The 25,695-nt window shown below is 43.6% G+C and overlaps 1 protein-coding gene across 1 annotated transcript in view; it reads right to left on the bottom strand.

The window, feature by feature from the left end:
* ogfod1 (2-oxoglutarate and iron-dependent oxygenase domain containing 1) overlaps positions 1 to 25,695 on the bottom strand; it is a 111,981-nt gene that overhangs the window by 72,387 nt on the left and 13,899 nt on the right. Inside the window, exons 4-7 of the mRNA XM_063066638.1 lie at positions 22,415 to 22,515; positions 18,090 to 18,206; positions 16,991 to 17,082; positions 16,081 to 16,209 (exon numbers count right to left, since the gene is read on the bottom strand). Coding sequence (XP_062922708.1) covers positions 16,081 to 16,209; positions 16,991 to 17,082; positions 18,090 to 18,206; positions 22,415 to 22,515 — 439 coding nt within the window. The remainder of the gene's footprint in view (positions 1 to 16,080; positions 16,210 to 16,990; positions 17,083 to 18,089; positions 18,207 to 22,414; positions 22,516 to 25,695) is intronic.

Raw genomic sequence — 25,695 nt, 5'->3', positions numbered from 1 at the left:
GGTTAGACTCCAAGGATGATAAACTTGGGTGTAAAGTATGTGCAACTGCAAACAAAAGCAATCACTTTTCACTTCTAAGGGTTCGAGGCTGTCAGCTGTGTACATACATCTATTGATGCTTCTGGACACATCTTCAGTGATGTTCCTGGAATCATTGGGTATTTCGGGTCTTTCAATATCATACAACCTCCTCCAGGTGACCCAGCCGGGGCTGATCAGACCCCAGCTTGTGTCCAGATGGCTAGCTACTTATGACTCCATGGCTCCCCTCTTGTGAGCCACAGCCATCCTGAGGCCCTCTCTGCCGCATCAGTGGTACTGCGGATGGCTCTCCTCTTCCTCTCTCCCTCGATGCCCAAAATGCTGAAGGCTCTAACTAAAGAATGGGCCACAAATCCCCTACAAACAACCTCCACTGGGAGACACCTCGCTCTCCATCCAGCCTGCTGACAGTTGCTGACCAGTCCTGCGTACTTGGAGAGCTTCCTTTCAAAGGCCTCCTCCAAGCTATCTTCCTATAGGACTGTCAGCTCCAGCAGCACCACTTGTTTAGTAGACTCAGACACTAGGACAATGTCTGGTCGCAGGGTGGTGGCTGCGATATGGTTGGGGAATTTCAGCTGCCCTTCGAGGTCCACCAACAGCTGCCAGTCCCTTGCAGAGGTCAGAATGCCTGCAGATGTTCTTTTGGCAGGTATTGGCTGCTCCCCAGCTCTGACAAAGGCAATGGTCTGCTTGGAGGGTCGGGACCGCTTCGCCCACTCAACTCCTGTGCTGACAGCTTCAGCGGTGGTCTTCAGGACCTGATCATGCCTCCACCTGTACCGTCCCTCACCAAGTGCCCTTGCACAGCCACTGAGGATGTGCTCCAGGGTTCCTCGCTTGCAGCACTGTGGGCACGCAGATGACTCTGCCTTGCCCCATGTGTGCAGGTTTGATGGGCTTGGAAGCACATCGTACACTGCCTGGATGAGAAATTGGATGCGGTGTGGTTCGGCTTTCCAAAGATCAGCCCAGGTCACTTTCCTCTCAACCACATTCTCCCATCTTGTCCAAGCTCCCTGTTGCTTCATTCCCACCGCCTTGCAGGCTCTCATCTGTTCCACTACTGCTCTCACCTCCTCCTGAACTAGACGACACCTTTCCTTCCCTCTGGTGTCCATTTGGGGAGTTGGAAAGGATCCTAGCCCAGCTTGGCCTACCACTCCCACCAGCCTCCTGTGACGCAGCCTTGCCTCTGCCTCCTGAACAGCTTCCTCTGCTCTCCACTTCCTGCCAGTACTTACTTGGATCCCTGCTGTAGCCACCTTCGGGTCACTTGAGTCCCTATACTGTAGCACTTCTCTGGCTCTTGTTGCCTTGAATTCTTCCTCCAAGGATTTGAAGGGCAGTTGCAGTTTGTTGTGGTGTCCATAGAGTGCGATGCTGCTCAGGCTCTTTGGCAGCCCCAGCCATCTCCTGAGGTGGTTGCTAACCCTAAGGTTTCAACTGTCGAGATCGGAACTGCATAGACGAGGAGGGGCCACAGGATTCTGGGAAGGATGCCATGCTGATACACCCAGGCTTTAAACTTCCCAGGTAGGCCAGACTTGTCCACAGATTTCAGCCAGCCATCCAGCTCGGTGCAGGTTGCCTGAATGGATGTTGTGTCCCTTAAAGAGCTGTCAAAAAACTTTGCCTAAGCTCTTGACTGGCTTTTCTGTGATGGTTGGGATGGCTGTGCCTGTGATGCTAAACCAGAACTTGTTCTCCACCTTCCCTTTCCTCAGCACAATCGATCTTGATTTGGCAGGTTTGAAACGCATCCGGGCCCACTCCACTAGCTTTTCGAGCCCTTGCAGAATCCTCCAGCAGCCTGGGACTGATTCTGTGGTGACTGTGAGGTCATCCATGAATGCCCTGATAGGTGGTTGCCGTTGAGTGGAATTCATTCTGGGCCCTCTGCACTCTGGTTCAGCAGACTTTGTGAGCATGTTCATGGCTGGGGAGAACAGTGTCACTGAGATAGTGCACCCTGTGATGATGCCGACCTCCACCTTGTGCCAGGTTGATGTAATTGCTCCTGAAGAGACCCTCATCCTGAAGTTGCTATAATAATTAGCGATAAGGTCTCTGATTCTGCTGGAGACGTGATATTTGGTCAGTGTGAGCTGCACCAGCTTGTGCGGAATGGAGCCATATGCATTTGCCAGGTCGAGCCACAACAGTGACAGGTTGCCCTTGCTCTCTCTGGCCTCCCTGATGAGCTGTGTCACCACACCGATGTGCTCCAGACAGCCCGGCATCCCTGAAATGCCACCCTTCTGGACTGATGTATTAATATAGGTGCTCTTTGCTAGGTAGGTGCACAGCCGGTTAGAAATGGCACTGAAGATGATCTTCGCCTCAACACACAGCAGGGAGATGATGCGAAACTGATCTATCTGGGTGGCATTTTCCTCCTTCGGGATCCACACCCCTTCAGCCACTCTCCACTGTTCTGGGATCTTCCCCCTTCTCCAGAAGATTCTCAGGATCTTCCACAGACGCAGGAGTTTGGGGCAGTTCTTGTACACTTTGTACGAGGTGTTGCTTGGTCCTGGAGCTGAGCTTGCCCTTGCTTTGCTGACGACCTCTCTGACTTCCTTTAGTTGCAGCTCTGACACGAACTGCACATCTGGTTCAGGTGGCAAATGAATGGCAGATGTATCAAGTATCCTATTACGGACCCGATCGAAGTACCTGCTTGAAGTCTCGCAGAAAAAAAATTGCTGATCACAAACTATCAAAAGCTCACACTGCTGCTTTAAATTTTGAAAATATAGCTAGTGAAGATGCTCTTGGAAAATTATGTGACACCATGAATGCTTCGCATCTAAAGGTAACTTGTTCAATTTTTTGTTCAGCATATTATTTATCTCAAACACAACGCGCTGGAGGAACTCAGCAGGTCGGGCAGCATCCGTGGAAAAGATCGGTCCACGTTTCGGGCCGGAACCCTTCGTCAGGACTGGCATCTCAGAATGACAGACCATACTCTGATCACTTTGGCTTATTGGAACTTTCAAAATTAATGGTATTGACATTGGAATTGGACTGTATTCCCGCACTAGTGCTACAGAGATAATTAATCACATAGCCATTAATATGAAAAAATTTGCCAGCATATCAAGCACTAAATGGCAAATTTCCTGTTCTCATTGATGAATCAACCAGGCAGAGCATTAAGACCGCCCGAATAGTTTATTTGAAATGTGAAAGTGATAAGGAAGATGATCCCCATTTTATGTTCTTGGATCTAATTGAACTGCCTGCTCAGAAAGCTGCAACTATTACTAAGCATCTATTGAACTGTCTCAATAACCATGGGTTTGATGACTCTTACTTGAAACAGAACCATGTAGCATTTGCTAGTGATGTGGGGGGGAAATCATAATTCTTGGTGTCAAATCTGGTGTTGCTACAATTCTCAAGGAACATTACCCTGATGTGATAATTTGGCACTGTCTTAATCACAGATTATAACTTGCAGTAGGTAATTCAGTGAGAGAAGTTCATGGAATAAATCATTTTCAATCATTTATGGACAAATTATACTGTTTACAGTAGATCATCACTAAATCAAAAGGAACTGTCTGAATGTGCCTCTCAACTAGAACAAATTTGCAAAATAGGCTGTGTTCTGGGCACCAGGTGGGTAGCTAGCTCGTTTTGAACAGTTTCAGCAAAATTATGAAGCACTGTGTTTTCATTTTGAAAAAGCAATGAAGGATGAAACAAGATCTGGGAGTGACAGAAAAACCTATGAAGGTCTGTTGAAAAGACTCTCTTCAGAATAGTTTCTATTGGACTTAACTCTAATGTATGACACATTGCATGAACTTGGTTTACTGTCAGAGTGTTTACAGAAAAGCACTACTATGATTGTTTATGCAGACAAACTGATCCAACGGAGCATAAGATCACTGCATGGACTGAAAGAGCAACCTGGTACAAAAATCCTAGAAGCTCAAGAGGCAGTTGAAAAGGGGAAGTTTGGAGAAATTACCTTCACAAGCAACAACAAAATTGCCTCCATTAATCATATGCAGTTTCTTACTAGCCTTATAAACAATTTGCAGCACCGTATATTCAGGGTAACATCTTTGAAAGGTTCTCAAACTTCTAAACCTCAAAGTATGTATAAATCCCTCCTAAATGAAATGTGTGTCCTTGATAAAGATAACTGACCTGCTGGAATACCACCTAATTATGGAGAAGCTGCAATATAATCTCTCTGTAAGAGGTTTATGCTTCCTTCTTCCTCTGTAATAACTGCCTTCAGAGATTATGTGGAGGATCGTGAATGCCGCATCCCCCAAGATTTACGCCCATTTCTGAGCTGTTCACAAGTTATTCCTATTAGTACTGCTGAGTGTGAGAGAGGATTCAGTCACATGAATTTAACAACAACAACACCAACACCACACTCAAGGATTCTCATAGATCATGTATCAGTTTGTTAAACTACACAGACCTCTTCTAATTCAGTGGAATCTTGAGCCGTATGTCACATCATGGCTGCGGTACCACGGATCAGCAGATGACACCAGGACAAGAGTTGCTTCAGACCCCCAAACACATATTATGCCTGACCCTTTGTGGAAATTATTGTGAAACTTCTCATTGGTGGCATTTGGTAAGTAGGTAATTACTTTAAATTCGTAATATATATGATTACCGTCTTTTTCTTTACTTGCTTGATAATTATATTTTATGATAATTCGTGAGTGCAACCATGGAATACTTTGTCATATTATTAAATTAAGTATTATATGTTTTATAGTACCAGTTATACACAAATGTAGTGATAGGCTATAATCTTGTTAAAGTCTTAACTATCACTATATTTCTGTGGAGCTCTGGAATTCATATATTTCTTTCATCTTGGTTTAGTGCTTAACATTATAAGAAGCCCTATTCATTCATAAATATATATGAATATCATTGCGGCCAAAAAGTTCTATTTTAACTTCATCAATCCGCAGGAATTGTTCCCAAAATGCATCAGGCTTGTTTGGATGTTCCTTTGAACCTTTTGAATAGAACTTTTTGGTCTCAATGAGCAAATTTGGAGAAAAAGGGTGCAGAATTTCATGAAAAGAACCCCTCTCCGACTACTAAGCACAGGGGTGGATAGATCATGTTTTGGGCTTGTGTTGCAGCCAGTGGCACGGGGAACATTTACTGGTAGAGGGAACAATGAATTCATTAAATACCAGCAATTTCTGGAAGCAAACATCACACCGTCTGTAAAAAAAGCTGAAGATGAAAAGAGGATGGCTTCTACAACAGGATAATGAATCTAAACACACCTCAAAATCCACACTGGACTACCTCAAGAGGCACAAGCGATGGTGCCAAAACAAGGTTTTGCGATGGCCCTCACAGGCCCCTGACCTCAACATCATTGAGAATCTGTGGATAGACCTCAAAAGAGCAGTGCATGCAAGACAGCCCAAGAATCTCACAGAAGTGGAAGACTTTTGCAAGGAAGAATGGATGAAAATTCCTCAAAAAAAAATTGAAAGACTCTTAGCTGGCTACAAAAAGCGTTCACAAGATGTGATACTTGCCAAGGGGATGTTACTAAGTACTGCCATACAGGGTCCCCTAACTTTTGCTTCTGGCCCTTTTCCATTTTTGTTATTTTGAAACTGTAAAAGATGGAAATAAAAATGTTTCTTGCTTAAAATAGTAAAGAAATATGTCATCTTTAACTTTATGCCTTTTGGAAATCAGTTTATCTTTTACTCGCTTAGCTATTCACAGTAACAGAAATTTTGACCGGAGTTCCCAAACGCATATGTATTGGGTGTGATTGAGATACCCTCTCCCCCCCCCCCCCCACACACACACACACCCAAATTCTGTACCTGCTCATTACATGAATGGGGCAAGGAATTTGCCCAGTACATGAAATGAGCAGGTACACAAATTGGGTGTGACATATGAGGGGTGATTGAAAAGGTGGAAGGAGTCAATTTTAGAAAACCTAGCAATTTTCAATTACCTGAAACAGAAATACCACAGAAGTTATTAACTTCAAACTTTCTACATAATCACTCAGAGAGTTGAACTGCACATGCATGTAAGGACAGCTGTATAACCTTAGGCCACAAACTTATCAATCACCCCTCATACAGCTCCAGCACTGCACCCCTGCGTGTAGGACACATAAGGCGTTGAGCTCGAATTGGGTAATTGGACATATTGCCCAGGCTAAGCAGTTGATACTTAGGTGGAGCAGGGAGAGTTCACTAATTGGCTCAATGGTAGTATGCAGAGGGTAATACTAGTGAAATTTAAGAGACTACTAGACAGGTATATGGAGGAATTTAAGGTGGGGGGGTTATATGGGAGGCAGGGTTTAACATTGTGGGCTGAAGGGTCTGTACCGTGCTGTACTGATCTATGTTCTATGTAACAGTAGGGTTTTTTTTTGGACTGAAGGTCAGTGATTAGCAGTATGTTACAGAGCTTACTGCTAGACGTACTGTTATTCATCATTTCGATAAATAATCATATAACCATATAACAATTACAGCACGGAAACAGGCCATATCGGCCCTCCCCGTCTGTGCTGAACTCTTACTCTCACCTAGTCCCACCGACCTGCACTCAGCCCATAACCCTCCATTCCTTTCCTGTCCATATAGCTATCCAATTTAACTTTAAACGACAACATCAAACCTGCCTCAACCACTTCTGCTGGAAGCTCGTTCCACACAGCTACCACTCTCTGAGTAAAGTAGTTCCCCTTCATGTTACCCCTAAACTTTTGTCCTTTAACTCTCAACTCATGTCCTCTTGTTCGAATCTCCCCCACTCTCAATGGAAAAAGCCTATCCACATCAACTCTATCAATATCTCATAATTTTAAACACCTCTATCAAGTCCCCCCTCAACCTTCTACTCTCGAAAGAATAAAGACCTAATCTCTTCAACCTTTCTCTGTAACTTAGGAGATGAAACCCAGGCAACATTTTAATAAACCTCCTCTGTACTCTCTCAATTTTATTGACATCTTTCCTGTAATTCGGTACAGATCCCTGAGGCACACCGCTAAACAACGTCCTCCAATCTGACAAACAGTTATCCACCACTACACTCTGGCGTCTCCCATCTAGCCACTGCTGAATCCATTTTACTACTTCAATATTAATGCCTAACGATTGAAGCTTCCTAACTAACCTTGTGTGGAACCTTGTCAAAGGCCTTACTGAAGTCCATATAGACAACATCTACCGCTTTACCCTCATCAACTTTCTTAGTAACCTCATCAAAAAATTCATAAGATTTGTCAGACATGACCTTCCACACACAAATCCATGTTGACTGCTCCTGATCAGACCCTGTCTATCCAGATAATTATATATACCATCTCTAAGAATACTTTCCAACAATTTACCCACCGCTGACATCAAACTCACAGGCCGATAATTGCCAGGTTTGCTCTTAGAACCCTTTTTAAATAATGGAACCACATGAGCAATATGCCAATCCTCCGGCACCATCCCCGTTTCTAATGACATTTGAAATACTTCTGTCAGAGCCCCTGCTATTTCCACACTAACTTCCCTCAAGGTTGTAGGGAATATCTTGTCTGGACCCAGAGACTTATCCACTTTTATATTCCTTAAAAGCGCCAGTACTTCCTCTTCTTTAATTGTCATACTTTCCATAACTACCCTTGTTTCCTTTACCTTACACAATTCAATATCCTTCTCCCTAGTGAATACTGAAGAAATGAAATTGTTCAAAATCTCCCCCATCTCTTTTGGCTCCGCAGATAGCCGTACACTCTTGATTCTCCAAGGGAGCAATTTTATCCCTCACTATCCTTTTGCCACTAACATAACTGTAGAAACCCTTTGAAATTATTGTCACCTTACTTGCCAAAGCAGCCTCGTATCTTCTCTTAGCTTTTCTAATTTGTTTCTTAAGATTCTTTTTACATTCTTTATATTCTCAGTCAAAATGATTTGACTGAGAATGTACAAGGCATGATTAGTAAGTTTGACACTAAAAAAAAATTGCTGCAGAGAATGAAGAAAGTTACCAAAAATTACAAGGGGATCTTCTATAGTTAGGTAAGCGAGCTGATGACTGGCAAATGGCATTCAATCCAGATGAGTGCAAGGTGTTGCAATTTGGGAAGGAGTTTCACAGTAATTAATAGGGTCCTGGGAAGTGTTGTAGAACAGAAAGACCTAAGATTACAACTACCTATTTCATCAAAAGTTGTGTCACAGGTAGCTAGGGCAGCGGAAAAAAAGGTGCTTGGCATGCTGACCTTCATCCGTTAGGGTACTGAGCATACACACTGGGATGGTCCAACGTAGTTATACAAACTGTTAGCGAGGCTACACCTGACCTACTGTATAGTTTTGGTTACCTTGTTACGGGAAGGAAATCATTAAAACTTATAGGAAGAGGTTGGGCAGAGAAGGACTTTATTTATTGTAGTGTAGGAGACTGAGGGATGACCTTATAAAAGGTGTAGGAGATGATGAGGGGCATAAATAAGGTAAATGCACTGAACATTAGCCTGGAGGATGTGGAATCGATATGGGTAGAGCTGCATAACACTAAGGGGCAGAAAACGCTGGTGGGAGTTGTGTACAGGCCACCTAACAGCAGTAGTGAGGTTGGGGATGGCATTAAACAGGAAATTAGAAATGCGTGCAATAAAGGAACAGCAGTTATAATGGGTGACTTCAATCTACATATAGATTGGGTGAACCAAACTGAGTGCTGAGGAAGAGGATTTCTTGAAATGTATGCGGGATGGTTTTCTGAACCAACTAGAGAGCAAGCCATTCTAGACTGGGTATTGAGCAATGAGGAAGGGTTAGTTAGCAATCTTGTCGTGCGAGGCCCCTTGGGTAAGAGTGACCATAATACAGTGGAATTCTTCATTAAGATGAAGAGTGACATAGTTAATTCAGAAACAAAGGTTCTGAACTTAAAGAAGGGTAACTTTGAAGGTATGAGACGTGAATTAGCTAAGATAGACTGGCAAATGACACTTAAAGGATTGACGGTGGATATGCAAAGGCAAGCATTTAAAGATCGCACGGATTAACTACAACAATTGTTCATCCCAGCTTGGCAAAAGAATAAACCAGGGAAGGTAGTAACCCGTGGCTGACAAGGGAAATTAGGGATAGTATCAATTCGAAAGAAGAAACATACAAATTAGCCAGAAAAAGCAGCACACCTGAGGAATGGGAGAAATTCAGAGGCCAGCAGAGGAGGACAAAGGGCCTAATTAGGAAAGGGAAAAAAAGATTGAGAGAAAGCCGGCAGGGAACATAAAAACTGACTCAGGCAACACACATCAAAGTTGCTGGTGAACGCAGCAGGCCAGGCAGCATCTATAGGAAGAGGCGCAGTCGACGTTTCAGGCCGAGACCCTTCGTCAGGACTAAAACTGACTAAAAGCTTTTATAGATATGTGAAAAGAAAAAGATTTGTTAAGACAAATGTAGGTCCCTTACAGTCAGAAACAGGTGAATTGATCATGGGGAACAAGGACATGGCAGACCAATTGAATAACTACTTTGGTTCTGTCTTCACTAAGGAGGACATAAATAATCTTCCGGAAATAGTAGGGGACCAAGGCTTTTGTGAGATGGAGGAACTGAGGGAAATACATGTTAGTAGGGAAGTGGTGTTAGGTAAATTGAAGGGATTAACAGCAGATTAACTCCAGGGCCAGATGGTCTGCGTCCCAGAGTGCTTAAGGAAGTAGCCCAAGAAATAGTGGATGCATTAGTGATCATTTTTCAGACCTCTTTAGAATCTGGATTCCTTCCTGAGAATTGGAGGGATGGTAATGTAACCCCACTTTTTAAAAAAGGAGGGAGAGAAACCGGGGAATTATAGACCGGTTAGCCTGACATTGGTGGTGGGGAAAATGCTGGAGTCAGTCATCAAAGATGTGATAACAGCCCACTTGGAAAGCGGTGAAATCACCGGACAAAGTCAGCATAGATTTGTGAAAGGAAAATCATGTCTGACGCATCTTATAGAATTATCTGAGGATGTAACTGGGGGATAGGGGAGAACCAGTGGATGTGGTATATTTGGATTTTCAAAAGGCTTTTGACAAGGTCCCACACAGGAGATTAGTGTGCAAACTTAAAGCACACAGTATTGGGGATAAGGTATTGATCTGGATAGAAAATTGTTTGGCAGACAGGAAGCAAAGAGTGGGAATAAACGGGACCTTTTCAGAATGGCAGGCAGTGACTAGTGGGGCACCGCAAGGCTCAGTGCTGGGACCCCAGTTGTTTACAATATATATTAATGATTTAGACCAGGGAATTAAATGCAACATCTCCAAGTTTGCGGATGACACGAAGCTGAGCGGCAGTGTTAGCTGTGAGGAGGATGCTAAGAGGATGCAGGGCAACTTGACAGATTCGGTGAGAGGGCAAATTCGTGGCAGATGCATGCAATTTAATGTGGATAAATGTGAGGTTATCCACTTTGGTGGCAAGAACAGGAAAACAGATTATTATCTGAATGGTGGCTAATTAGGAAAATGGGAGTTGCAACGAGACCTGGGTGTCATTGTACACTAGTCATTGAAAGTGGGTATGCAGGTACAGCAGGCGGTGAAAAAGGCGAATGGTATGTTGGCATTCATAGCAAGAGGATTCGAGTACAGGAGCAGGGAGATTCTACTGCAGTTGTACAAGGCCTTGGTGAGACCACACCTGGAGTATTGTGTGCAGTTTTGGTCCCCTAATCTGAGGAAAGACATCCTTGCCATAGAGGGAGTACAAAGAAGGTTCACCAGATTGATTCCTGGGATGGCAGAACTTTCATATGAAGAAAGACTGGATCGACTGGGCTTATACTCGCTGGAATTTAGAAGATTGAGGGGGGATCGTATTGAAATATATAAAATTCTAAAGAAATTGGACAGGCTAGATGCAAGAAGATTGTTCCTGATGTTGGGGAAGTCCAGAACGAGGGGTCACAGTATAAGGATAAAGGGGAAGCCTTTTAGGACCGAGATGAGGAAAAACTTCACACAGAGAGTGGTGAATCTGTGGAATTCTCTGCCACAGGAAACAGTTGAGGCCAGTTCATTGGCTATATTTAAGAGGGAGTTAGATATGGCCCTTGTGGCTAAAGGGATCAGGGGACATGGAGAGAAAGTGTACAGGGTTCTGAGTTGGATGATCAGCCATTGAACCATAGAAACCACAGAAACTACAGCACAGAAAACAGGCCTTTTGGCCCTTCTTGGCTGTGCCGAACCATTTTCTGCCTGGTCCCACTGACCTGCACACGGATCATATCCCTCCATACACCTCCCATCCATGTATCTGTCCAATTTATTCTTAAATGTTAAAAAAGAACCCGCATTTACCACCTCGTCTGGCAGCTCATTCCATACTCCCACCACTCTGTGTGAAGCCCCCGCCTAATGTTCCCTTGAAACTTTTCCCCCCTCACCCTTAACCCATGTCCTCTGGTTTTTTACTCCCCTTGCCTCAGTGCAAAAAGCCTGCTTGCATTCACTCTATCTATACCCATCATAATTTTATATACCTCTATCAAATCTCCCCTCATTCTTCTATGCTCCAGGGAATAAAGTCCTAATCTATTCAACCTTTCTCTGTAACTGATTTTCTCAGGTCCCGGCAACATCCTTGTAAACCTTCTCTGCACTCTTTCAACCTTATTTATATCCTTCCTGTAATTTGGTGACCAAAACTGAACACAATATTCCAGATTCGGCCTCACCAATGCCATATACAACCTCATCATAACATTCCAGCTCTTATGCTCAATGCTTTGATTAATAAAGGCCAATGTACCAAAAGCTCTCTTTACCTACCTGTGATGCCACTTTTAGGGAATTTTGTATCTGTATTCCCAGATCCCTCTGTTCCACTGCACTCCTCAGTGCCTTACCATTAACCCTGTATGTTTTACCTTGGTTTGTCCTTCCAACATGCAATACCTCACTTGTCTGTATTAAACTCCATCTGCCATTTTTCAGCCTATTTTTCCAGCTGGTCCAAGTCCCTCTGCAGGCTCTGAAAACTTCCTCACTGTCTACTACACCTCCAATCTTTGTATCATCAGCAAATTTGCTGATCCAATTTACCACATTATCATCCAGATCATTGATATAGATGACAAATAACAATGGACCCAGCACTGATCCCTGTGGCACACCACTAGTCACAGGCCTCCACTCGGAGAAGCAATTCTCTACTACCACTCTTTGGCTTCTTCCATTGAGCCAATGTCTAATCCAATTTACCACCTCTCCATGTATACCTAGCGACTGAATTTTCCTAACTAACCTCCCATGTGGGACCTTGTCAAAGGCCTTACTGAAGTCCATGTAGACAATATCCACTGCCTTCCCTTCATCCACTTTCCTGGTAACCTCCTCAAAAAACTCCAATAGATTGGTCAAACATGACCTACCACGCACAAAGCCATGTTGACTCTCCCTAATAAGTCCCTGTCTATACAAATGCTTGTAGATTCTGTCTCTTAGTACTCCCTCCAATAACTTACCTACTACCGACGTTAAACTTACTGGCCTATAATTTCCCGGATTACTTTTCGATCCTTTTTTTAAACAACGGAACAACATGAGCCACTCTTCAATCCTCCAGCACCTCACCTGTAGACAGCAACATTTTAAATATTTCTGCCAGGGCTCCTGCAATTTCAACACTAGTCTCCTTCAAGGTCCGAGGGAACACCCTGTCAGGTCCTGGGGATTTATCCACTTTAATTTTCCTCAAGACAGCAAGGACCTCCTCCTTTTCGATCTGTACAGTTTCCATGATCTCACTACTTGTTTCCCTCAATTCCATAGACTTCATGCCAGTTTCCTTAGTAAATACAGATGCAAAAAACCTATTTAAGATCTCCCCCATTTCCTTTGGTTCCACACATAGCCGACCACACTGATCTTCAAGAGGACCAATTTTATCCCTTACAATCCTTTTGCTCTTAATATAACTGTAAAAGCTCTTTGGATTATCCTTCACTTTGACTGCCAAGGCAACCTCATGTCTTCTTTTAGCCCTCCTGATTTCTTTCTTAAGTATTTTCTTGCACTTCTTATACTCCTCAAGCACCTTATTTACTCCCTGCTTCCTATACATGTCATACAACTCCCTCTTCTTCTTTATCAGAGTTGCAATATCCCTTGAGAACCAAGGTTCCTTATTCCTATTCACTTTGCCTTTAATCCTGACAGGAACATACAAATTCTGCACTCTCAAAATTTCTCCTTTGAAAGCTTCCCACCTACCGATGACATCCTTGCCAGAGAACAACCTGTCCCAATCCACGCTTTTTAGATCCTTTCTCATTTCTTCAAATTTGGCCTTCTTCCAGTTAAGAACCTCAACCCTGGGACCAGATCTATCCTTGTCCATGATTAAGTTGAAACTAATGGTGTTATGATCACTGGAACCAATGTGCTCCCCTACACAGACTTCTGTCACTTGTCCTAACTCGTTTCCTAACAGGAGATCCAATATTGCATCCCCTCTAGTTGGTCCCTCTATATATTGATTTAGAAAACTTTCCTGAACACATTTTGCAAACTCTAAACCATCTAGACCCCTAACAGTATGGGAGACCCAATCAATATATGGAAAATTAAAATCCCCTACCACCACAACTTTATGTTTCCTGCAGTTGCCTGCTATCTCTCTGCAGATTTGCTCTTCCAATTCTCATACTGATGATCGCCATGATCATACTGAATGGCGGTGTAGGTTCAAAGGGCCGAATGGCCTACTCCAGCACCTATTTTCTATGTTTCTAACACAAGGAAATATGCAGATATAGGAATTTCAAGCAACACATAGAAAATGCTGGTGAACAGAGCAGGCCAGGCAGCATCTATAGGAAGAGGTTTCAGGCTGAGATGTTGACTGTACCCTTTTCCATAGATGCTGCCTGGCCTGCTGAGTTTCACCAGCATTATAGGTATATTGATAGGAAATGTTTAGAGACATGGGTCATCTTGTTTCCATGATGTATTACTCTTTGGCTCTAAGGAATAAAATTTACAATTTCATGCTGCATTTGGCTTAGGCAAACAGATGAGTGGATGTGTTGGCTTTTAAAAAACTGGAGATATTGTTATATCTTTGGGAATTTGGGTACTTCTCTTTGTTGTCTACCCTCCAGACTTAAAGCAGATTTGCATCCACAACAGTGAGTATCAATATACAGGTGTCCCTGGCTTTTCGAACGTTCGCTTTACAAAACCTCACTGTTATGAAAGACCTACATTAGTTCCATTTTCAATAACAGAAGGTGTTTTTACTGTTACGAAAAAAAGCAGCGCCGCTCCTCCCCTGGAACGGCATTGCTTAAACACGTGCCTGTGAGCATCCGTTTGCAAGATGAGTTCTAAGGTATCGGAAAAGCCTAACAGAGCTCGTAAGGGTGTTACACTGAGCGTAAAACTAGACATAATTAAGCGTTTTGATCGTGGTGAATGAAAGACAAAGTGAGCTTGGCTTGTGGAAGTTGACAAAGATGATGTTGTAAGAGGTTTTGGCAACCCATGACCAAGAACTGATAGATGACGAGCTGATGCAATTGGAAGAGAAAAGGATAACAATCAAAACTGAATACAGTAGCGAACGGACCGAAAGTGAAGTCGTCCAGGAACTGAACGTGAAGGAACTGCGTGAGATGTTCGCTGCAATGATAAAGTATGACTTTAATTTTGAAAGGGTACGTCGGTTTAGGGCATATTTGCAAGATGGTTTGAGTGCTTACAAAGAACTGTATGACAGAAAAATGCGTGAGGCTAAGCAGTCAAGCAAGCCTTCCACATCAGCCACAGCAGACGTCAAACCTCGAAGATGATCTGCCTGCCCTAATAGAAGGAGATGACACCCCAGTGTCCCACCACCCCAACATCCGGGCCACGGACTGATACATTGCCACAGTGAATGTAGCAGTAGCCCGGTCGCGGAGAATACAGCGGAAGCTGGGACGCACCCGACACATCTTTAAGAAAAAAGCCGAAATAAACAAGCTAATTAATTAGGTGCTGCTGATTGCGTCGCCTCTGATCTGGACCGACATTTACGTGCTGGGTGACACCTAATTAATTAGCTTGTTTGTTTAAAAATGTGTTGGGTGCGTCCCGGCTACTGCTGCACCGCTGCATGCTTCGCGGATCGGTATCGGTCGGCGGCCGGGAGGTTGGGGTCCACTGTACCATCCCAACCTCCAACGACTCAGCCTAACACACCATCATCAGTGTGCCCAGCAATGTTTTCCCGATTCCGGTAAGTGATACTACACTGTACATACATTATTTCTACTTTATACAGGCTGTGCATTTCTATGTGTTACTTGGTATGATTTGGCAGCTTCATAGCTTAAAGGTTACTGGAGAGTGTTTCTGCCGAGAGCGCTTGTGTGAGATTTTCGCTACGGAGAACAGTGCGGCAATGATTGTAGAGAAGTATTTCTACTTTATATAGGCTGTGTATTTATCATATCATTCCTGCTTTTACTATATGTTACTGTTATTTTAGGTTTTATGTGTTATTTGGTATGATTTGGTAGGTTATTTTTGGGTCTGCGAACGCTCACAAATTTTCCCATATAAATAAATGGTAATTGCTTCTTCGCTTTACGATATTCCGGCTTACGAACCGTTTCATAGGAACGCTCTACCTTCGGATGGCTGGGGAAACCTGTAGCTCTTTAGCTATATGTGGACTCTGCAAACCGGTGGGCAAGAGGAATTTGATGAAGGAAGGGTGGGTATTATACAAGGTTCAGTAAATAAAACAATCATGACTTGTTAACCCTTACTGCTGTAGTACTGATTTAGAACAAAATAGCTCTGATTAACAAGGCTTCAAAGATTGCTGAAACTATAAGGAAAATATCAGATTGATACTTCAGAGCAATTGAAGTGTGTCCTTGGACAGAGTTAGAGAGGCTTTACTCTGGATCCAAGCAATGGTTTTATCTTTTCTGTGTGTACCTGATAACAACAATGAGATAGTAAGATAGATGTTGACTTACATCACATGCAATATGAGGCATTCGAGGAGAAAGAGCTTCGATATAACGAGGGGGCCTCTCCAACGATTGCCCATAGAACCAGCCACTGACAGAAAGGCGGCACTTGCCCTCCACCAAAACTTCAGATACCTGGCAGGTAAAGCATACAGCAGTCAATGCCAAAGCACAGCAAGTGGTGTTATTTATCGCAAAGAAAATAAGCCATTTATAGTTTCAACAACAAGCCAGTGTTGTTATATGGGAATTAAATGTCCCTCACCTTTTCAAAGACTGGCAGTTGTTTTTAATGCATGTGTAAAGATTGCTTGGTTAACAAAAATGCCAGGCTGACAGTAAATCAGGAGGCTTGAAGCTGAGTGCCTGGACAAGAGAAGGTGTGAGGCTATAGTCCAAACCCCAATTTACTGCCTTGGGAGTGAAAAAGTGCAAAGTGAGAATTGAAACCTCCAAGCTTCCACATCTTTGGGACAGCATTCCCACATGCCTTTAGGAAGCAATGCACAGTTAAGACTTGGCAGCACCAGATTTTATGCTACTTATTAGCTATCATCCACGTACCAGATGGCACAGCTTCATGTCAAATCTTTGTTATCTTCATTGCTTACTGTCAGTTCAACAGGATTATCCACAGTCAGAGGATGTATCCCTGTCTGCAAGACTGGGTGCTGGCTGACAAGGATGCAGCCTGACCTCACTGGCATTCTGTACATAAAAGCAAAGGGATTCCTACTCTAATAACATTCTAGAATATTGCAAAAGCACACCAATCACAGAATACTTGTTACAACCCCTTTAAACCAAGTTAATGGAAACTTGGAAACTTTACAAGAGGTCTGTAAAGTATTTAACTGAGAAGTACTGTATTTGTCTATCCACATTTAGCTTACATCAAACTTAATCACATCCGCACCTGATGATGAGAGACTGAGGAAACATCAAAGAAAACTAATGTGTTCCAGGAAGGAGTTAATGACTTGGCAATTTGCCGAGGCTGGTTGTGGTCTGTAAAAGACAAGTAATTCAAAAGCATAATGGTAAGTCTGCAATGTCCAAGCGATAAAAGCAGTATATCACTTTATATTTGCCCAAAAGCCCTTCCAACACACACACAACACAATCATGCACCCACATCTTCTGCCCTGATTCTCCAAGCGGAAGTCTGTCAAATAGTGAAGGCACTCCTATAACATTCTAGGGGAGGGAGTTTCATGATTTAGAATCACATGGTGAAGTAGACACAATACATTTCCACAATGAATGGAGGCAAATTGGTGCTGAATCTGCACGCACAGGGTTGTTACCTTACGACTGGTAGAGGTAATGGGTTTAGAGGTGAAATATTAGTAATCTAGCAAGTAATTGCATTACAATTCACAGATAATGTGTGACAACTACAGTATGCTGATGAAGGGACTGAAAGTTCAAGATAGGTGATGGGATGCTAATCAGGTGAACTGCTTTGTCCTGGATAGTGTCTTCTTGGATCGACACTGATGAAAGTACTTTGAATGGTACTTTCTTGTGCCGATCCATAGACCATGATAAATTTTTAATTTACTAACCAGTCACTTCTATATTTAAAGAGAGACTTTCATATTAAATGAAAAAAAAAAGGCTTGGAAAAATAATAAAAAGGACCATCATAATTAAATAAATGTTTGTCCCTTCCTTTTAAATTTTTTTCTGTCACAATAGTCATTATGATTCTGAAAACTTGAATTAAATACAGGCACGAGTCTGCAGGTCCCAGTTACCGTATTGCAGGCCCAAAATAAATATGAACTTCATAATCCATTATTATCACAGTAACATATACTTGTATACACTTGATTTCAGAACATTGTCAAGATATTCGTATTATTCATTACTGAGAACCAAAATTACAATTCAGCACAAAACATACCCAATGCCCTAATGAATATCAGAAAGGCATTCCTTCTACATAGTTTCAAGTCAGCCTAAGCAGCTAAAGTAGCATAAGGCAAAGAAGCATTGTAGACACTTCTCACCATCTGCATCATAAAGATCCAAGGTGCCACCATCACTTGCTTGCCATTCAGGTACAAGATACAAGATGAACGCTATTCTTCGTCCTTCCAACTCATCATCATGACAGAGCAACACATCTGTAACATAGGGTTCAAAATTTCAGTTGCTACCTTAATAATGCTTGATTAGACTAAATCGAATGGGTACAAGTGCTGAGTATTTCATTTTTCATTTAAACAACTTTACTTGAAAATATGCAGTTTTTTTTTTAAAAGTCTTTGTACCTTGTACTACTTAATGGTTGGTAACATCCAACATTCTGTACACTAAGTTGCTGAATCCCAGCAGCTTCCTTCATCCAATGCGAACCTGTATTATTTTTGATCTGAGCAACATAATCTACAAACTGTCGTCATCTTTCAGTTCAATGGCCTCTACTATATAATATACAGGTAATAAAACAGCTGCAATTGCCTTGTTATTAATTAAGCTGTTCACCAACAAGTTTAGACTCACAACAATAATATGTGTAAATATTGGACCAGGCAATACACAGGGATACATTGCTTTTCTAAAGATTGTTTAAAGTCCCTTGAAAGAAAAAAAGGCCTAGCAATAATGACAACCACTGTTTCCTACAGAAGAACCAGTTTATTGCAATCTAAAGGGTCACAAAGATTATTCAAGAGGGCATAACACATGAAAATACCATTCAGTTGACTCAACAATGCTACATATGCAGCTTTCTCTGTACAATACACTGATCAAACTAAACATCAACTCTTCCCTGCATTATCAGGCTTTTTTTTTGTAACCAAAACTCAGATTCATTTAGTTTTCACATGTACATTGAAACATACAGCAAAATGCATCATAGCCATAATTTAAATATATTAAGTCTCACTGAACTCGTGCCTCCTGCCCGCACAGACCTTCAATCCCTGGACTCTCGCCAACCTCAGGGTCACCAGCCTTCTCATCCATAAGACTGACCACGGGAATGACTGGTCTAAGCCTCAGTGCCTGCTATCCCGACAACCATTCACAGCCTTTTACTGCGGACCTGAACTCTGGCTCCTCGCTCTGGTCCATCATTTTCTGCCCGACTCCTCATCTCTGAACCAAAACCCTAACCTATCCATAACTTTGTGTGTTGTCCCCAAACCATCCCAACAAACCTAAAGAAACAACCAAGTCGGAGTCACAACCTTGGCAGTGGTCAAGCTTTATACAATGACCATGCGTCTAGCCATAATATTCCCATTCATGGATAACACAGCCTGCGAAAGGCGCAAATAGCTCTGAGTGTATGAGAGAAAAATCTATGGTGACCTGATCACCTTACCAAATCCGAAAGCAAATTAAGCAATTATGTACCTTATGACTATAGAAACAGAAATCCTACAGCACAATACAGGCCCTTAGACCCACAATACTGTGCCAAACATGTACTTACTTTAGAAATTACCTAGTTTACCCATAGCCCTCTATTTTTCTAAGCTCCGTGAACCTATCCAGAAGTCTCTTAAAAGACCCTATCGTATCCGCCTCCACCACCCATTCCACACACTCACCATTCTCTGAGTAAAAAAACTTACCCAACATCTCTCTTGTACCTTCTTTCAAGCACCTTAAAACTGTGCCCTCTCGTGTTAGCTACTTCAGCCCTGAGAAAAAGCCTCTGACTATCCATACGATCAATATCTCTCATCTTGTACACCTTTATCAGGTCACTTCTCATCCTCCACCGCTCCAAGCTGAAAAGCCCAAGTTCACCCAACCTATTCTCATAAGGCATGCTCCCCAACCCAGGCAACATCCTTGTAAATCTCCTCTGAACCCTTCCTATAGTGAGGTGACCAGAGCTGAGCACAGTACTCCAAGTGGGGTCTGACCAGGGTCCTATATAGCTGTAACATTACCTCTTGGCCCTTAAACTCAATCCCACAATTGATGAAGGCCAATACACTGTATGCCTTCTTAACCACAGAGTCAACCTGCGCAGCAGCTTTGAGTGTCCTATGGACTTGGACTCTAAGATCCCTCTGATCCTCCATACTGCCAAGAGTCCTACCATTCTGCCATCATATCTAACCTACCAAAATAAACCACCTCACACTTATCTGGGTTGAACTAAATCTGCCACTTCTCAGCCCAGTTTTGCATCCTATCAATGTCCCGCTGTAACCTCTGACAGCCCTCCACACTATCCGCAACACCCCCAACCTTTGTGTCGTCAGCAAATTTACTAATGCATCCCTCCACTTCCTCATCCACGTCATTCATAAAAATCACAAAGAGAAATGGTCTCAAAACAGATCCCTGCGGCACACCATTGCTCACCGACCTCCATGCAAAATATGACCTGTCTACAACCATGCAAATTCTGGATCCACAAAGCAAGGTCCAATTGGATCTCATGCCTCCTTGCTTTCTCAATAATGGGGTACCTTATCAAATGCCTTGCTGAAATCCATATCCATCTACTGCTCTACCTGCATCAATGTGTTTAGTCACATCCTCAAAAAAATTCCAATCAGGCTCATAAGGCACAATCTGCCTTTAACAAAGCCATGTTAACTATTCCTAATCATATTATGCCTCTCTAAATACTCATAAATCCTGCCTGTCACGATCTTTACCATCAACTTACCAACCACTGAAGTAAGACTCGCTGGTCTGTAATTTCCTCTACAAACAGGAATTCTGCAGATGCTGGAAATTCAAGCAACACACATCAAAGTTGCTGGTGAACGCAGCAGGCCAGGCAGCATCTCTAGGAAGAGGTACAGTCGACGTTTCAGGCCACTTAAACACTTTCCTAACTTGTCCGTTCCTATCCCTCTCCAATGCTATGGTAAAGGAGAAAGAATTGTAATCACTATCTCCAAAGTGCTCTCCCACTGAGACCTGACACCTGACCAGATTCATTTCCCAATACCAGATCAAGTACAGACTCTCCTCTTGTAGGCTTATCTACATACTGTGTCAGGAAACCTTCCTGAACACGCTTAACAAATTCCACTCCATCTAAAGCCCTGGCTGTAGGGAGATGCCAATCAATATTTGGCAAATTAAAATCTCGCCCCCCCCCCCCCCCACAACACTATTATTACAGAATCTGTCTCTCTGCCTGCTGCTCGACATCCCTGTAACTATTGGGTGGTCTATAAAAAACATCCAGCAGAGTTATTGACCCCTTCTTGCATCAAATTTAACTACCTAGCAAGTCAAGCACTTTAAATCAAAGTATACAGAACATTTTGTAACATTCTAAATTATGTGACAGAACACAAGTCCATCTCCTTTATCAAAAACCCAGGTTTTGCCAGGCTTTCAGTCAGATGAACATACAAAACAGTATTCTATGTGAACTGTACTTTTCTTCAGGCACGCCCAGTACATTAAATAAATACAGCATCCAAAACAACTTAGAATTTTTTTTTGCCTGAGAACTTCCATATTCAGACATCCCACCCTGCAAAAACTCATTTCAATTTGCGGGAGACTCCTGGAACTTCCGGGAGAGGTGGGATGTCTACAATAGAGTAGCTCCTTAGCAGCTAGCCAGCTGGTTTAAATAACGTTAGCTATGCTAATGAACGAATGACACCTGTTAAACTCAAAATGTCTTTTACAGTCTTAGCCCACCATGGGCAATAGAAAAGTCACTGTTGCAAACAGTGCAGCGAGCAACACTGTCATTATTTTTGACCTCTATTGGGCAGGGGTACACTTTAGTGTAGTCTGGGGTGATGTACGTTTTATATTTTCTTTTTTTCGAACACTCTGCCATGGCGCTCTTTCTCTCTCACGCGCTCTCTCTCAAAAAAAATCTATTTCCGGGATATTGTGTATAATTTGCGGGCATCAGGGAGCCACTATCGATATGCGGGAGACTCCCGGAACTTCCGGGAGAGAGAGGTGGGATGTCTGCATATTTGACCGTCTGATAATTTTAAAGCGCCATTCTTGAAGCAGTCTGAACTGAATTATATGAAATATTTCCACCCCATTCTGTAATGTATCAGGTAAGATAATGTATCATCACATCTGCTTTGCATCCCTGCTTTGATACACCAGAGTACTCCCAGTGTAAAACATTACGTGGATATCTGCAATTAAAACAAAAATGTTCATGCTATATATATCACAGAGCTAATGAAATGTATATGCTGAAAACATTTCAACTGTGACACCATACACCACATAATACAACATTGGCTGCAGACAAAGGAAAATAGCATGTAACCAATTATCACCAATACCAGATTCTATATTTTGTAAAATGACATGCAATCAATGTCCCTGATATGTCCCACATTCTACATTTATCACTTCATACCTGTGTATTCATACTTAGTGCAGGATATATCAACTGTGTTTTCCAGTTGTACACCTACGATATCTGACAGCAACATACGAAAGTCTTCATAAAGTATTTTCCTGGGGGGAGGGGGGAGGAGAGAAGAGAGAGAGAAAAAAAATAAACAGCTTAATCTCAACTAAACACATTAGATCACATGTTCAATTACATTTAAACACTGATTGGATAAAAAAAATTTACAAGTGAACAATATGTAACTCTGAAATAATGATATATTACAAGGCAAAATAAAAACAGAAAATACTGGAAATACACAGATTTGGCAACATTCGTGGTATATGAAACAATTCTGATGGATTATCTATCATTAGAACTGTGGAAAGTTGAAATTAATAAAATTATTACATTGCAGAGTCAGCAGGAAAGGCAGAAAGCTCCAAAGACCACAAGACATAGCAGCAGAATTCAGCCATTTGGCCCATTGAGCCTGCTCCGCCATTCAATCATGGCTGATCCTTTTTTCCCCTCTTCACCTCCACTCCCTGGCCTTCGCCCCCGCAATGTTTGATGCCGTGTTCAAACAAGAACCTATCAAGTTCTGCCTTAATTATATCCAATGACCTGGCCTCCAAAGCTACCTGCGGTAACAAATTCCACAAATTCGCCACCCTCTGACTAAAAAATTTCTCCGCATCTCTGTTTTAAATGTTCGCCCCTCTATTCTAAGGCCGTGCCCTCTTGTCTTGGACTCCCCCACCATGGGAAACAAATTTTCCACATCTACTCTGTCTAGGCCTTTCAATATTAGAAAAGCTTCAATGAGATCCCTCCTCATCCTTCTAAGTTCCAAAGAGTACAGTCCCAGAGCTACCAAATGTTCTTCGTATGATAACCCTTTCATTTCTGTAAACATCCTTGTGAACCTCCTCTGCACCCACTCCATTGCCAGCACATCTTTTCTTAGATGAGGAGCACAAAACTGTTCACAATACTCAAGGTGAGGCCTCACCAGTGCCTTGTAAAGCCTCAGCATCACATTCCTGCTTTTGCATTCTAGACCTCTTCAAATGAATGCTTTGCATTTGCCTTCCTCACCACCAACTCAACCTGCAAGTTAACCTTGTGTTCTGCACAAGTCCATTGACATCTCAAATTTTTGGATTTCTCCAGGTTTAGAAAATAGTCTGCACATTTATTTCTACTACCGAAGTCCATGACCAAGCATTTTCCAACACTGTATTTCATTTGCCACTCTCTTGCCCAGTCTCCTAATCTGTCTAAGTCCTTCTGCATCCTACCTATTTCCTCAACACTACCTGCTCCTGCACCAATCTTCATATCATCTGCAAACTTGGCAAAGCCAAATATTCCATTGTGGCGACCCACTTTCTGGCACCCACGAACTGGCTCACAACAGCGCGCGCAGGCAGAGGGCCGGCCCCAAAAAGGGCGCCAGGCCACCTTCACCAGCCGGGGGAAAATCCCGCGCGCGGAAAGGGTCTGGGAATATGCACTCCCCACAGCAGTCCCGCCCAGGGAGGGCGGGAACGGGAAGGCTTTAAAGCAGGCCACGAAGTTTGAATAAATCTCTTTATCGCAACTCCAACTCACCGACTCCGTGTGGTTATTCTAGCGCTGTGTGTAGCGCACCGCTGCATTTGGTGACCCCGACAACCCAAACAATATTTGGGCCAGAGATGACCGACGCCGCATCTGTTCACGCAGTTTCGTTATAACTGCCAGGCTTTTGGCCGCTGAGACCTCATCTGTGGTTGGAACAGGCAGAAGCACAATTCCACATTCGGCAGATAACCTCGGAGTCCACTCGCTACTACTACCTGCTGAGCTCTCTTGACCAAGAGACTGCTGCACAAGTTGAGGAGTTTATACAGTCGCCCCCAGAGAACGGCAAATACACACTCTCACGGCGCGAACAAGCACGCCGCTTAATGCACCTGGATGGTTTGGGAGACAGGCCGCCTTCAGCATTAATGAACGAAATGCTGGCCCTGGCTGAAGGACACAAACCCTGCCTCATGTTTGAGCAGGCATTCCTAGAGCAACTGCCCGAGGACATAAGCCTGCTGCTGTCCGACACAGATTTCAGCGATCCCCGGGAGGTGGCAGCCCGAGCAGATGTGTTGTGGAATGCCAAGGAGGAGAGAGGGGCATCAGTCACACAGATCACCAAGCCGCGTACCCAACGACAGACCAGACCAGGCCCGGCAGCAGAGCCCAACGAACAATGGTGCTTCTACCACCAGTGGTGGGGCACAGTGGCCCGCCGCTGTAGACCACCCTGCAAATTCCCGGGAAATGCCAAGGCCCAGCCGCCACTGATGGTTACGGCGGCTGGCCATCAGGACAGCCTCCTGTATGTCTGGGACAAGCAGTCCATTTTTGGTCGACACCGGAGCAGAGATCAGCGTCTTACCTCCAACGAGTTACGACACCCGCAACAGAGAACCGGGATCCACGCTGAGGGCCGCAAATGGCAGCACAATACGTAGCACTGTGCGGCTACAGTTCTGTTCCAGCCGGTTCACGTGGGACTTCACACTGGCCGCCGTGGCCCAACCACTCCTGGGGGCGGATCTTCTGCGAGCCCACAGCCTGCTGGTCGACCTGCAAGGGAAGCGACTGGTCTACGCCAAGACTTTTCAAACATTCTCCCTGGGTGAAGCTAAGTTGCCAGGCTGGAGTCCATCACTCTGTCCAACGATGAATTCACCAGGGTCCTGGCGGATTTCCCATCAATACTGACACCGCAGTTCACGGCAGCCATGCCCAGCACCACACCCCGACCCAGGGACCACCCCTCCACGCCCGTGCTCAAAGGCTTTACCCGGACAAGCTCCGACTGGCGAAGGAGTTGTTCAAGATGGAGGAATTGGGGATCATACGATGGTCCGACAGCCCATGGGCCTCCCCCCTGCACATGGTGCCCAAGGCAACAGGGGCTGGAGACCATGCGGTGAATACCGCAGGCTGAATGAGGCTACAACGCCAGACCACTACCCTGTGCCACACATTCAAGACTTCGCAGCAAACCTAAGAATCTTTTCCGAGGTAGACCTCATCCGGGGATACCATCAAATCCCGGTACATCCGGACAACATCCCCAAAACAGCACTTATCACCCCGTTCGGACTTTTCGAATTCCTCCGAATGCCGTTTGGTCTAAAGAATGCCGCACAGACTTTCCAGCGGCTAATGGACACGGTGGGACGCGACCTGGACTTCGCATTCATCTATTTGGACGACATCCTCATAGCCAGCAGTAGTCGGCAGAAGCATCT

The sequence above is a fragment of the Mobula hypostoma genome, chromosome 14 (genome assembly GCF_963921235.1).
Source record: "Mobula hypostoma chromosome 14, sMobHyp1.1, whole genome shotgun sequence".
In the NCBI taxonomy this organism is placed as follows: domain Eukaryota; kingdom Metazoa; phylum Chordata; class Chondrichthyes; order Myliobatiformes; family Myliobatidae; genus Mobula; species Mobula hypostoma.
This window is presented reverse-complemented; position numbering and strand designations above follow the sequence as displayed.